Source organism: Sciurus carolinensis, chromosome 13 (genome assembly GCF_902686445.1).
Source record: "Sciurus carolinensis chromosome 13, mSciCar1.2, whole genome shotgun sequence".
Classification (NCBI taxonomy): domain Eukaryota; kingdom Metazoa; phylum Chordata; class Mammalia; order Rodentia; family Sciuridae; genus Sciurus; species Sciurus carolinensis.
The window spans coordinates 72474760-72488175 of NC_062225.1; the positions used below are offsets into that span (position 1 = coordinate 72474760).

Sequence of the window (13416 nt, forward strand, 5' to 3'; positions counted from 1 at the left end):
TTTAAAAAATAGGGGTTTCAGAGCTGGGAGAAGAGCATAAGCAGAGCAGTACCACCGGAAATCTCCCAGCACAAGCAGGATGGCGAGGAGGGCTGCTTGCTTCTGTTTCTGATTCTGCACTGCATGGGAAGAACGCAGGCTTCGAAAGAGCATCCAACTGGTTTCAACAGATTAAAAGAGACTACTCCAATACTGCAGGAGACTGGACATGGGAGAGAATGAGGTCAAAGAAATAAAATAGGAAGCTATTACCCTGGTAATCCCAGCATAAGGGAATGAAGACTACCTGCTTAAGTAGTCTGAATAATCTCCTAGCATTCAATCCAAGCATTCATCTGCACCACTTTATCTTTCTAGTTTTATCCCTTATTAGTCTCTTGTGAAAGTTTCTCTTGCATTCTAGATGACTACATAGTGTCCAAATTAAGTATGTTCAAAAGTTCCACCACTGGCTGCAACATCACCCACAACTGAGCTGTCCCCTCGTCCCTTCCAGCTTCAAAAGTCACACTCTTCACAGGTCAAGCTTATGCCCAAACTGGGTCCTAAGTTTCCCTCACCATTCTAATGCATTTATATATTTTAAAAGCCTGTTGCACATGTAGCATTCAAGTTAGTACTTAACAATTTTCTAATTAATGTTTGGTAGCTTACCAAATATATCAAAAGATATTTGACATTAATGATTAAGCTTAAATCTTCTTTTTTTCTGTGGTTGTTGTGGTTTGTCTAATCCTAGGGTTAGTTTGAGTCAAAATCAACACTTAGGTGTCCTGCATAGTACTGCACACAAAAAGCAAAGTCTGCCCAGTTAGGAGACTCTGCTACAGTTGCTACAAGCAGCACAGGACACTGGGGGGCTCCGGATACTGAGTAAAACATAGTTCAAGGTCCTCCTCCTTTCATTCGCTGGGTCATAGTTCAGATCCCCCTTGACGCCATACTGTATAAATCAAGGAAAGAGAAGAAGAGCCTTCTGTTGCCAGGCTGGTTACTAGACTGTTAGGCTTTACAGCAAGGGTTACAAGCACACAGAGGTGTTCTGTTTGGCCCATAAAGTGTTTTAAAAAAATATTTATCATTGCCATCACTTAAAAGACAGGCATTTTTCATATTAAAAAAATAAAAACCCTGAGCTTCTGAGTTCCTTATAACAACATCTGTATATCTGGCAACGCTAGGCCCATTCTCTCACACGGAAAACAACTCTGCAGCTGTACAGCAGCTGCTGCCTCTAGATGCAGCACATCCTTGTAGTTCATTACAGTTCTCACCAAGTCCTACTATATGACATTTATCAAGCCAAAATCACTCTTTCTGTATCTGACTGGTCCCAGGAGCATCTGCTCTCCTAGTTAGATTGAAAGCAGATTGACTATAAGTAGGTAACCTGCTAACCAATGTCAGGCTGAGGAGGCTGCTCCTGCATTGATCAGATCATCTCAGCACATAGGGATCCTCAGTTGCCTCTCTCACATCAGTGACAGTGTGGACCATCTAACATCAAGGACGTTCACTACAACTCTCTGCCTGTCTTAGGCTCTTCAACACATCTTGATAATCTAACCTTAACCCTGCTTTCTGCCTCTGTTTGGCAATATGACCTACATGTGGCACTGAGTGTGCCCTGACTTCTCAGTACTGTCACAGGGGCTTCAGAAGGATGACTGCCTCACCTCCTGACATAGATGACCTATTTTAGCATTTTCACCCGAAATTCATTTCCATCTAAATGTGTCATGATTCAGATTCCATGGTGGGACTAAATTTCAGCAAGCATTCCATCAGGATGAACAGGCTCACTACGTCATGTTAAATGGTGCCAATAAGATTACTGCAGAAACCAGAAGTCCAAGTACTTCAATCACAGTAAACTGTTACAGCCCTGCTTCTGGCCTGGCCAGGGCTAGGGTTTCTTTAAAGATACTCCAGAAGTATTTAGTATTTAGACTACCTGAAAATAGGATCTTTTTTTATCCAACAAAGAAAAGTTACCACTGATTTTTTTTTTTTTTTGCAAGGTTATGTTTGCCATATCCACCACCAGCAGGCGATAACTGCTTTATAACTATCCAGTCCAATGGGATCAAGTAATTTCCCTACATATTTCTGTATGATACTGCTGAAGGGGTTTCTAACTCTAGGATTTTCACTTTACTATATTCTGTTTAAAATTGGCGCATTATTTTGAGAGATATAAACACATGTTTATGAGTACCAAGTTTCTTCCCTCTCTGAAATACTATATTATTGGTTTCTGAATATTTCTTATTTGGATGATAAAAATTTCACTAGACAAATTAGAATCATTTTTTTAGGTCCCTCACTATGAAGTATGGCTTCCAAGGGAAAAAGAGTACTTTTTAAATTAGTATTATATTGTTAGGTTCAGTGGTTCTCAGGACAAATTTAAACATGGGAATATGCATGTCAGTTTTCATCCTAACAAAATTAAAAGTAGCAACTTCTATTGATTGACTCTTCCTTAAGAGAGACATGGGTATTCATAAGGAATTGGAGAACCCCTCATAGATACACTATCTGCAAGATGCTCAAGTCCCTCATATAAAAGGGCATAGTCTTTGCATATAATCTATGCAGACCCTTCCGTGTACTTTAAATCATCTCTAGCACCATGTAAATGCTATGTAAATAATTGGGTTGGGTTCGTGGCTCAGTGGTAAAACATTCACACAGCATGTGAGGCACTGGGTTTGATTCTCAGCACTGCGTATAAATAAATAAAAATAAAGGTCCATCAACAACTTTAAAAAACAATCATTTTGCTGTATTACTTAGGAAATTACAAGAAAAAAAAAAGAGATCTGTTCGCATTCAGCAGAGGGACAATTCTTTTTTTTCCCAGATAATTTTCTATCTGTGGTTAGCTAAATGTATAGATACAGAATCTCTTGATGTAGAACCCGTGGATACAAAGGGCCAACAGCATATAATTATAAAATAATCTTTCTTTGGTTAAATACTGTAGTGAATACTTACGCTTTAATGATTTCAGTAATCTCTGTTTTATTCTGTGAACCGTTTTCTCCCCAACAGGAACCAGTTGAGAAGTTCAAGGGTATGTAACTGAGCCAAAGTGGAACAGACATGGGAAGATTGGTCTATGTTTGATCTGTAGACTATGCAACACAGAATCTGTTTCCTGCTTCTTGGGCTATGGGAGCAGAGACTTCCCATTTGGTTTATACAAGTTCATGCTGGATTTCTACCACCCACAAATAAAAAATCCTAATGAACACAGAATATTTTTCTAATGAGTTTTTATGTAAATGATTTATCTAACCCTTTGACTTAATTCAATCAAGAATAAAATTCAGACTCTGAAGCCAGACTTCATTTTCAGAATAAATTCACTCTATTCATTTAAAAACCATATATACTTGGAGTATAATATTAGGCAAAATCACATCACTGAATATTTAGTTTTATCATTCTTATATTCCTATTAGTAGGCAAAATAGGTGTAACTGGTAATCTAAACTTCTCAATAGATGATGGCTTCATCACACTGAAATAAAATTTCACTGTAGCAAATGAACTGTGAACATAGTCACATACTGCTATCTCAGTATTTAAAAGTTCTGCTTTACCATTTAATTGCTTGGAATGATTAGATGAAACCACACTAATGCTGGTAAGGAGTATACTAACCCTAGGAAGTAGGGAAGCTTATTTTACTTTTGGACTTAGGCTATCAATTCTAGAACAAGTGATATAAGGTAAGGAGCATCCAAATGCAAAGTATATGTGAAGCAATTCCTATGCAGTTGTTGTTTTATATTTTTAATGTAAGGGTTTTATTTGTTTTGTTGTTTTATGTTATTCAAGAGCTTCTTCTTTTTTTTGCTCTCTTTGCATAAACTAAAGATCCAGAAAGATATTAACATTGCAATGCTGGCATTTCATCTATAGGAGAGAAATCACTCCATAATAATTCATGGGAGAAAAAGACTTTATAATTTTGGCATATAGGTTCTAGCTTTCTCTTATCTGACTAGCAAGGAAAAAGTAGAAAATGATATAAAGTTAAAACTCTTAAAACAGAAAATATGGTAATATGATATGAAAGAAAAAATCAGATTTCAAGCTGATTTCTTTCCTTTGACCTTCAAGAACATGAACAGAGGCAACATCAATGCCAAATAAACAGGAGGACTACTCAAACAGAGAAGGCCCAGCAAATCAAAACAAAGACACTTGAACTGTACATTATAGATTAAGATGCTTGTATGAACAATGTACTTGTATAAACTGTTGTATTTGGTTTGAAATGAGCTGAATGAGAGTTTAACTGGAATATATGAAAGAGGTCATTAAAAATGTGTTATTGGGATTTCTAAGGAGATTGCTTGCTATTCTAATAGAGCACAATAATTGCTGGAAGCAAATTAACTATTCTTGGTATTCGCAGATTTAATATGTATATTTCCTAGTGTGGAAAGACTGATATAAATTGCTGACCTCCAGTGTCACTTGGACTTCACAACCACTGGGCACTGAGTGGAAAACTAGTCAACTGGAAACTAAAAATAAAAGTTTAATGAGGCACAAAAATCCCATGCTTTACTTAGGGGGAAAAAAAGGAATTTTCCCTCTTCAACAGAATGTGTAAAACAGGTTGTCTAGTCTTTTCTATGGTTATTGACTATATTCTACCAAACCATACTTCTAATCATTATTAAGATTAATAACTGATATTATTTATTGACTACTATAGTATGCAGGAAAACATCTACAAGGATTCTGTCTTCTCTCTGTCTTGTTATAAATATTATTAGCTTTCTGAACATCATCAAATTAGGAGGCAGAATTTTTTCTTACATTAGACTGAAATTAAACAACCACAGGTTGAAATAGGGGCTGTAGGAAGACAGCCAAATCTTAAACCACCACCAAAGTCTTCCTCCAGAATGAACCTGGGCCTCTGTCTTAGAGCTTCCTTTTCCAGAACTTGCTACTTGGTCCATTTACTGTCTCTCCACTAACCACAGCCTTGTCCCTTGTAGTCTTCCTTTTCTCTGCAAAGTATTACAGACCCATACCCAAAATAGTGCCCTAGGTCATACTTTGCCTGCATGACATTTTAAAGAATGCCATATACACTGCTCTAACTGCACTGTGAATCTCTGGGACAATCCAACTTTGAAGATGCCCGAGTTTAACTGCTGACATAAAATGAAATGTCCTTTACAAAGCATGGTTAATACACAATCATATTTAAAGACAGAATGCATTAGACAATTTTTATGACTCTTTCACTCCAACAAAATTAAATAAAATTGATTTTTCCAAAGTTTAATAGTTTGACCTTATACCAAAAGAAAAACTCATGTCTAGGGGCTGGGGTTGTGGCTCAGTGGTAGAACACTCACTAGTATGTGTGAGGCACTGGGTTCGATTCTCAGCACCACATATAAATAAACTTAAAAAAATAAAGGTCCATCAACAACTAAAAAAATATTTTTTTAAAAAACTCATGTCTAAATGACTTTTAAGGATACTATTTTACTTTTAGGTAACCAAATAGTTCAATGAATCTTCATGTAAACATTTTAGTAGAATTCATCTGAACAAAATGCTGACAAACCAGTTGTACAAATAATGAATTAAATGATACCATTTGTATTCTCATGCTGATAATCATGTATTTTTACCTTAAGAAGGTATGTGGGAATGTTGCTGAAATCCACTGGCAATTTCAAGAGAAAACGAGCTGAAAATTCACCAGTCTGTAGAAAAAAAAAAAGATATAAGATTACATTTTTTAAAATTTGAGAAGTGACAACTATAGCCAAGGCCACGATTCATTCAACTTGTTCAAATGCCTGCATTTTCAATTTGGGTTTCCCAACATCAGGCAAACAAAGAAAGTGGGAAAGGCAGGACAGGGTCAAAAAGAATTCTGAAATTATTAGTAAAAACAGAATTCAAATTATTAAAATTTGCAATTATTAAAACCTGCATTTTAAATGTACAATAATATAATATGGCAGTATCACCTTTTTCTTAAAAGTATGAAAAGAATACATGAATGTACAATTATCATTTTTAAAAATTTAAACAATAGGAATAGACCAATCCCTTAGAGTCATTTCCTTTTACTAAAACATTTAGACCATTTCACTAATATTTATATTTCTCTGACAGTCTGTTTGAAAGAACATATAAAGGTCAAACTTCAACACATGCAAAAGTAGAACTTCAGCGGGTCCTCCAAATAAGTTGACAATTTCTTGAATGTCCATTAACATCATTATCATCAACTAATATTTGTCAGTAATTCCATCTATAAACCCATCTCTGTAAGAAATACGTACAGAGGTTTGGTCATCTAAAACATGTAATTAAGTTATAAATAACAGCTACTTTTTTGCATTTTTTGCTGGGCTAGCGGTCCAGTCTAGGGCCTCGTGGGTGCTAGGCAAGCACTCCACCACTGAGCTGCATCCCAACCTCACTTCTATTTTCTAAGATAAAATTTGAGTAAAAGAAAAAAAGTTTCCTTCTTAATTTCTATGCTGGAAGATTAGGAAACGATATTTCTTTTTAACTTTATTAGGTCTAGAGGAAGAGTTTTCACAATGGACACTCAGTGACTGAGAGGTTTCAGGGACCCGTTGCAAAGGCAACAAATTTGTGTGCTGAGCAGGCAGGGTCCTGGGTCTTTACCTTTTCTCATTGCAAACATACAACATGGCTTGGGATTTTCCCTATGACATGCTTCAACAAAGAACTCCAGGGATTATTGAGAACTCCTCTAAAGAATGTCCTCTATATGCTTTTCATACTATATCTACTATAGAGGTCCCGGTATCTTCTCTCCTTTCCGCCCTTAAAAAATGAGCCATGTTGGGCTGGGGAGATAGCCCAGCTGGTAGAGTGCTTGCCTCACAAGCACAAGGTCCTGAATTCAATCTCCAGTACCACAAAAAAAAAAAAAAAAAAAAAGAGCCATGCAATTTCCCAAAACACATCTTTAAACTTGGCAAGCATTTATGAACCTTTATTATGGATGTGGGGATGAACCACCCACAGGTACCCATGCAAACCTCTTACAGACACCATTCCACACCATCATCACTCCCTTCTACAAGCACCTCAGGAGCTGGCTTCAAGGTTCTGGCCCCAATTTTAAAGCTCTGACCTAAAACCTTGAAAATGCAGGCAGAAATGTAAACCTTGAGCTCAGAAGATAACAATGATAACTAACATCTGCCTCGTTGTTTGTTTTACCTCTTACAACATCTTTTAGCTTGCATCAACCTCAGGCTAAGGACAAAACAAGCCTAAACTTGTGACAGAAAAGGGGAAAATGAGAATTGAGTCTATAATACCAAAGCCCAGGGAAGCCAGATAGAGTCACAGATGCCACTGCGCCACCAGGAATGCCAATGATGAGAAACAGAACTGATGCTCAGAGCTGAGCAGCTACTCTCAGTATTCAAAGTTATCACGTGCAGGTCACCACAACCCAAGGCAGGCGAGAATACTTAAGGGCCACCTAAAGATCTACAAAGAGTTCACTGTGTTGTTTCGGAGAAGGTTGGTGAGATCCTGGTATAATTCTGGCCTTCTGTTACAGTTCAGAATTTCCAGAAAGGTGTGGTTCTGTTAATATGTTTAGCTCCTAGAATACTCTAAGAGTCCTCTATGTTAGCTAAAACTAACATATCCCATTAAGTGTGCTTCTCTGGATCAGGACATAGCTGGACCTGAGTCTGCTATTAAGTACAAGGGGTCATACTTTGAAAGGGTAAGTATAAAGGCAACACAGAACAGCATGGAGTTAACTGGGAGTTCATAAGGACACCCAGCCCAGTGGGAGTTGAAGGTGTAGAAGAAACAACAGAAAAGTCTCCTCCCCCTGGTGCCACATACAATGCTATGAAGGAACACGTCAAAGAATACATGTTTCCAACCACTTGACCCTCTTCTCTTTCTCCTCTACTCTCAATTTTCCTTTTATTATTTGCTCCCATCATTTAAAAAAAAAAAAAGTCTTCCTTGACTTCATATCTTTCTTCAGTTTCCATCTAATTTCTCTGTTCTACTTCACAAAATTGTTTCTTTTTAAATTTCTTTTTATTTTTACAGACCACATTTTGATTCATTGTACACAAATGATATATCTTTTTGTTTCTATGATATATCTTTTCGTTTCTATGGTTGTGCACGATGTAGATTCATACCATTCGTATAATCATAGATGTAAAAATGAATCTATCCTTGAGGTCTGCATTTCCTCCTTTATTATTCTCTCCAATCAGCCTTTCCTCCCCACCACTCCAGCAAAAGAGTTCACAATGTCACCAATGGCCTCCCACTGCCAAATCTAATGGTCACTTCTTAATCTTCATCTTAGTGTTCCATCAGCTGCATTTTGACAGCTGGTCATGCCTTTCCTGGAACATACTTCGGTTGGTTTCCAGGGTCTTCTCTACTCCACTCACCCCCACTCTGATTTCCTCAACCTCCAAACGCTGGAGTACACCTGGGCTTAACTCCAAGACCTTAGGAGAACTCATCCAGACTCATGACTTTAAATGCCATTTACATGCTGATGACTCCCAAATGTTCTGTCTCCATCTCAGACCTTTTGCTAATCCAAATTTCATTTATTCACCTACCATGAACAAAATCAAATTCCTGATTTCGTGCTCTTCCCTTGATATTCATTCTTCATTTCAGTAAATGGCAATTCCATTCTTTCAGTATCTCAGGCCAAAAATTCCATAATCATCCTGATTTCTATCTTTCTCTCTTACCCCACATTCAAAGTGGCAGCAAATCTTACTCTCCCTCCAAAATACATCCTGAATCTCATCACCACCTGGTCTGAGCCACTGAGATCTCAAGGCTACACAACTGCAATTGCCCCTAACTGCTTCAGCCCTTGTTTAGTTGTAGTTTATTCTCATCACAACAGGCAAAATGATTCTTTCAACACATTAGTCAGATCATGATTGTTTGCTTAAATATCTCAGATGGTAGGGTTCTGGCTTCTTTATAGAGTAACTCTGACTAGGGAACAATTGAACAAAGATGTAAAAGAGGCGAAGAAGCAAAACATCCCAGGGAAAGAGAACAGCAATTGTAGAAAGGGATTGAAGCATGTTCAGGGAACAAGAAGCAGCTCAGTGTTACTGAAGCAAATAAGCACTAATGCTGATTAAAGACACCCAGAAAGTCTCCTCCTTAGTGTGAGCAATTTTTGAATCCCCACAGACTGTGCCAACAACCATTCATAAGATTTGTGAACACTAAAAAGGCGACTACAAGTATGTGGAACATTTCTTAAGTTAGTTCTGGGGGTGTAAAGGCAGCTCTTTAATATATACTATGGGATTCCAAGTGGTTTAGGGAGCGAACTAGAAAGATGATAATAAATCAAACTCATTTCTTTTTCATTTTCAGTTTATAAAGGCAAACTACCCACCAATAAAAAAAAAAACAACCATTTCTACCCACTAGTGTAAAATGTCAATCTGTAGTTTCAAATGGCAATTTCAAAACTTTGAGTTTGTTATGATCGATAGCTCATGTGTGTGTACACACACACACACGTGGAAAAAAACAACAAATGAAATGGATGATTTTGAAAATTAAAAGATTCTTGTACATATAAGGTAATAGAAAAAATAATTACATATTTAGCACTTGGACTCATTTGAACTGCTAGTTATTTTTGTCCACACACTGCATTTTAGCTCTTTTGCCCTGTTCTAGTTTGTACGATGTATTTTTATTCTCCCAACTATTTTAGACCAACATTCTTTTAAAAACTCTCAGATGATCCCTACTTTATCCCTTCTCAAAATGTTGATCCTAGGACTAATATAAATTTGTGTTTGTTGGCAACAGGCTGATTTACACAACTAAAGTCATAATAAAAGAAATGTTGGTCCCAGGACCAATATAAATTTGTGTTTATCAGCAACAGGCTGATGTACAAAACTAAGTCATAATAAACTTAGGACTATGAAGGGAATTTGTTCTACTAGAAACCATAAAAAGAACTTTATGATCTCCAACTTCCAGGCCCACCAGATTTCTTTTGCTGCCAATAGAGAAAAGAGGACTCAGCACTGGTCTCTAATCACACTGGGAATGCTGGGAACTAAGACTCGAGATTTCACTGTTAAGTTCTGCCACTGAGTCTCTTGTAGCCTACAAGCTAATCTGCCTCTGTGAAACTGAGCAAATGACAACATATCCGTGTAAAATTTAAGTTACAAACATTATATAAAAAGAGAAAGGCACAAGTAAAAAAAAAAAATTCTTTTCTACCTCAGAAAATGACTTTTTGTGCATCTTTGTATTTGAAGTTTCAACAGTTATTCAAGCAATTTATGGTCACTTTGTTGCAACAGTTAATGGTCACTTTGTTGTCAAAGATTGCTTCCACAGCAACCTTTCCTATAAGCTGAAAATGAGACATTTAGATGCAGCCAAGTGAACAGATAATTTGATCATTTTATTTATTTATTTATCTATCTATTTTTTGTTGGTTCTTGGTCAAATTTTCTCTTGGATAGATGCAGAAAATTACCTGACCTATGACTGTTAAAATGTCAGTCTTTTTGCCAACTGCCTTAATGGCAATCTCCCAAGCATTAGCAATAAATATGTGTCCTTCCTTTTTTCAAGCTACAGTACATTGGCAAATAACTTCAACTAGTAAGGCGGTGGGTGCTGGCAATTTATTAGGCCTAAGCTTTCTTTTGGTAATAGCAATGTGGCACGGTTTCCTCCTTTGGAAGTTGTAGACCTCTCATGTTGAATGTACTACAAACTCAGGTTGTCCTGTAAAGAGAATTCTTCCTTTCTTAGAGGCATTTTTCTTGTCAACAAATAAACCTTTAGCTGCAACTGGCTGTTACCACTCATAAGCTAAAAGCTAAGACACAGCGATGGGTGATTGGAACTATAGTTGGGTGACAATCATGTCAGGGTGATTTTACAAACTGAAAACCTATAAGCCTAATTCTGGAGACTGTTCTTTGACATATGCATAAACACATAATTGTGTGAAAGGGAAAGCCAAAGTTGGTCTAATTAGGATTTTATACTTTACAAAGTATAAAATTTTTCTAAGATATTTTATTTAATGATTCCCCCCAAATCCTATTCAATTGGTATGTCATTTACTCCTGCTCTAGAAATGAGAAAACTGAAGCCAAGTACAGTCAAGAATCCTGCCTATAGTCACTGAAAGAATAAGGAGTCACAGAGGTTCACCTCAAAAAGCAAGATATATTTGTGCATTCATGACTATGAATTAACAGCCTAAAACATGCTGGTACTATGCAAGGTACCACAAAATAACGAGTAAAAGAGACAGACTGCAGCCCTTGGGGAGCTTAGAGTCCAGTGGATGCGTCAGACATTAATCAAAATAATCACTCCTATAAATTATAACCTGTGATAAAGGATATCTAAGAGCAAATTTCTAGAAGATACGATCCAATCTAGGGTTTGGGGCTCATGATTTGAGAAAATCTTTAGAACACCAAGTCGAAACACCATACGGAAAAATATACAATAAGGAGTGACCAGGAAAGGTCCAAAGGAGAAAAGCAATGAGAGAGGAATATCTATATCAATAGTAAAGTGAATTACAAAACTAAGAATTGGAGCATGGTAGTATGGTTGTTAAATCAACAGACAGACTAATGGAGCAGAAAGTGAGAAAAGAAACAAGCCCAGATTTCCTCAGTATAAAACTGATATTATATAATTGGCATATCATCAACAACTACATAGTTATCCAGAAAAAAAATCAGGAAAAAATATCAGAACGAAGCCCAAATGAATTAAGAATTTCAGTGCATAAACTAAAATCATAAAGAAGGAAACATTAACAAACATCTGTATGACCTCGTACCAGGGAATGCCTTTTTAAAATGACTCCAGACTCAGAAGTCCTAAAGGAAAGGGCTGATAAGCTTGGCTACAGAACATAAAATCCTTCTAGATGGCAAAAGAACATTAACAGAAAAGTCAAAAAACAATAGACAAACAAGAAAATGTGCAACTCTATCACAAAGAGTTAATGTCCTTAATAGAAAAAGCTGAAAGAGGCAAAGGCTATATCAGAAAAGAAATACAAATGCCTCTTAATGATACAAAATGATGCCACCATTGAACTACATCCCCAGCCCAAGGATTTTTCTTTGTTTGGCTTTCAGCAATTTGACTATGATGTGCCTTGTTTATTTCTCCCTTGCATTTATCCCTGTTGGAGTTTGTAGAGCTTCCTGAAGAAGTAAATGTACGTCTTTCACCATATTTGGAATTCTAGGGGCATTATTTCAACAAATGGCTTCCTGTTCTCTCTCCTGCCCCCTCTACCGCCCTATGATTCCACTGTCCTGTGCACTTGTTTTGCTGCCGTCCTATAACCCAGGCCCTGCTTTCCCTTCTTGCAAGTAACAGTCCCCACCCATGATCTGTCTGCTTTGACTCCACAGTGGTTTCAGGAAGTGGCTTTTCTTTTTGTCCAGAGTTTTTAGTCATTATCTGTGGAAGGGTTAAGTCAGCAAGAGCTACTTGGCCATTAAGAGAAGTACAACTTGACAGAAATCTACAAACATGTTAATACATTATTGTCAATACTGTGAAGAAACAACCACTTTCATATTGCTTACTGGGTTAATAAACTGGTATAAACTTTATGGAGGGCATTTTGGTGATAAAATATACACACAATCTTTGATCCATCAATTCCGCTTCTAGTTATTTATTTTATGAACATGCAAAATGACACTGATACAAGATTATTTATTACTGTACTGTTTATAAGGAAAAGATCAGAAACAATGTCTAAGAACAGAGTTCAGATTTCATAAATTATGGTTCAATTATACAATGTAACAATATATGATTGTAAAAAAGAAAGAAGGCAGTCTCTTTGTACTTTAAATGAAAACAATCTCTGAGCTATATTGTCAGTCAAAAGTAAGGCACAAAATAATAAATAATATGTATAAAAGGGGCACTATTTGTATTTGCCAATACATGTTAAAAGAAATTCTGTAAAGCTATAGCAGAAAAAAAATGTATTAGTACCTAACAGGTAGAAGAGTGAAAGAAAAGTGGAATGATTTGGGTAGATACAAAAAATAATGAAGACTAAAAAATAGGAATATATTATCAATTCAAGAAAAATTATAAGTAATTTAAAAATTTGAAGTAAAAGTGTATATAATGAAATGCTTACAACTCACGTGTTCACTCACTCATTCATTCATTCAACAAACATTTACTGAAAACATACTGTGCCAAGAACTAGGTTAGGTAACAGAATTAAGACAGATTAATACAGTCCTCAAGGACCTTAACGTTAATTTTGACTACAAAGACACACAAAATACTATGGTGTGATAAGTGCTTTGA

General features: G+C 36.5%; 1 protein-coding gene across 2 annotated transcripts in view; it reads right to left on the reverse strand.

The window, feature by feature from the left end:
• Babam2 (BRISC and BRCA1 A complex member 2) overlaps positions 1-13416 on the reverse strand; it is a 404865-nt gene that overhangs the window by 243292 nt on the left and 148157 nt on the right. For both annotated transcript variants that reach the window (XM_047523282.1, XM_047523280.1), the window contains one exon: positions 5676-5750. In XM_047523282.1, the coding sequence (XP_047379238.1) occupies positions 5676-5750 (75 nt within the window). The remainder of the gene's footprint in view (positions 1-5675; positions 5751-13416) is intronic.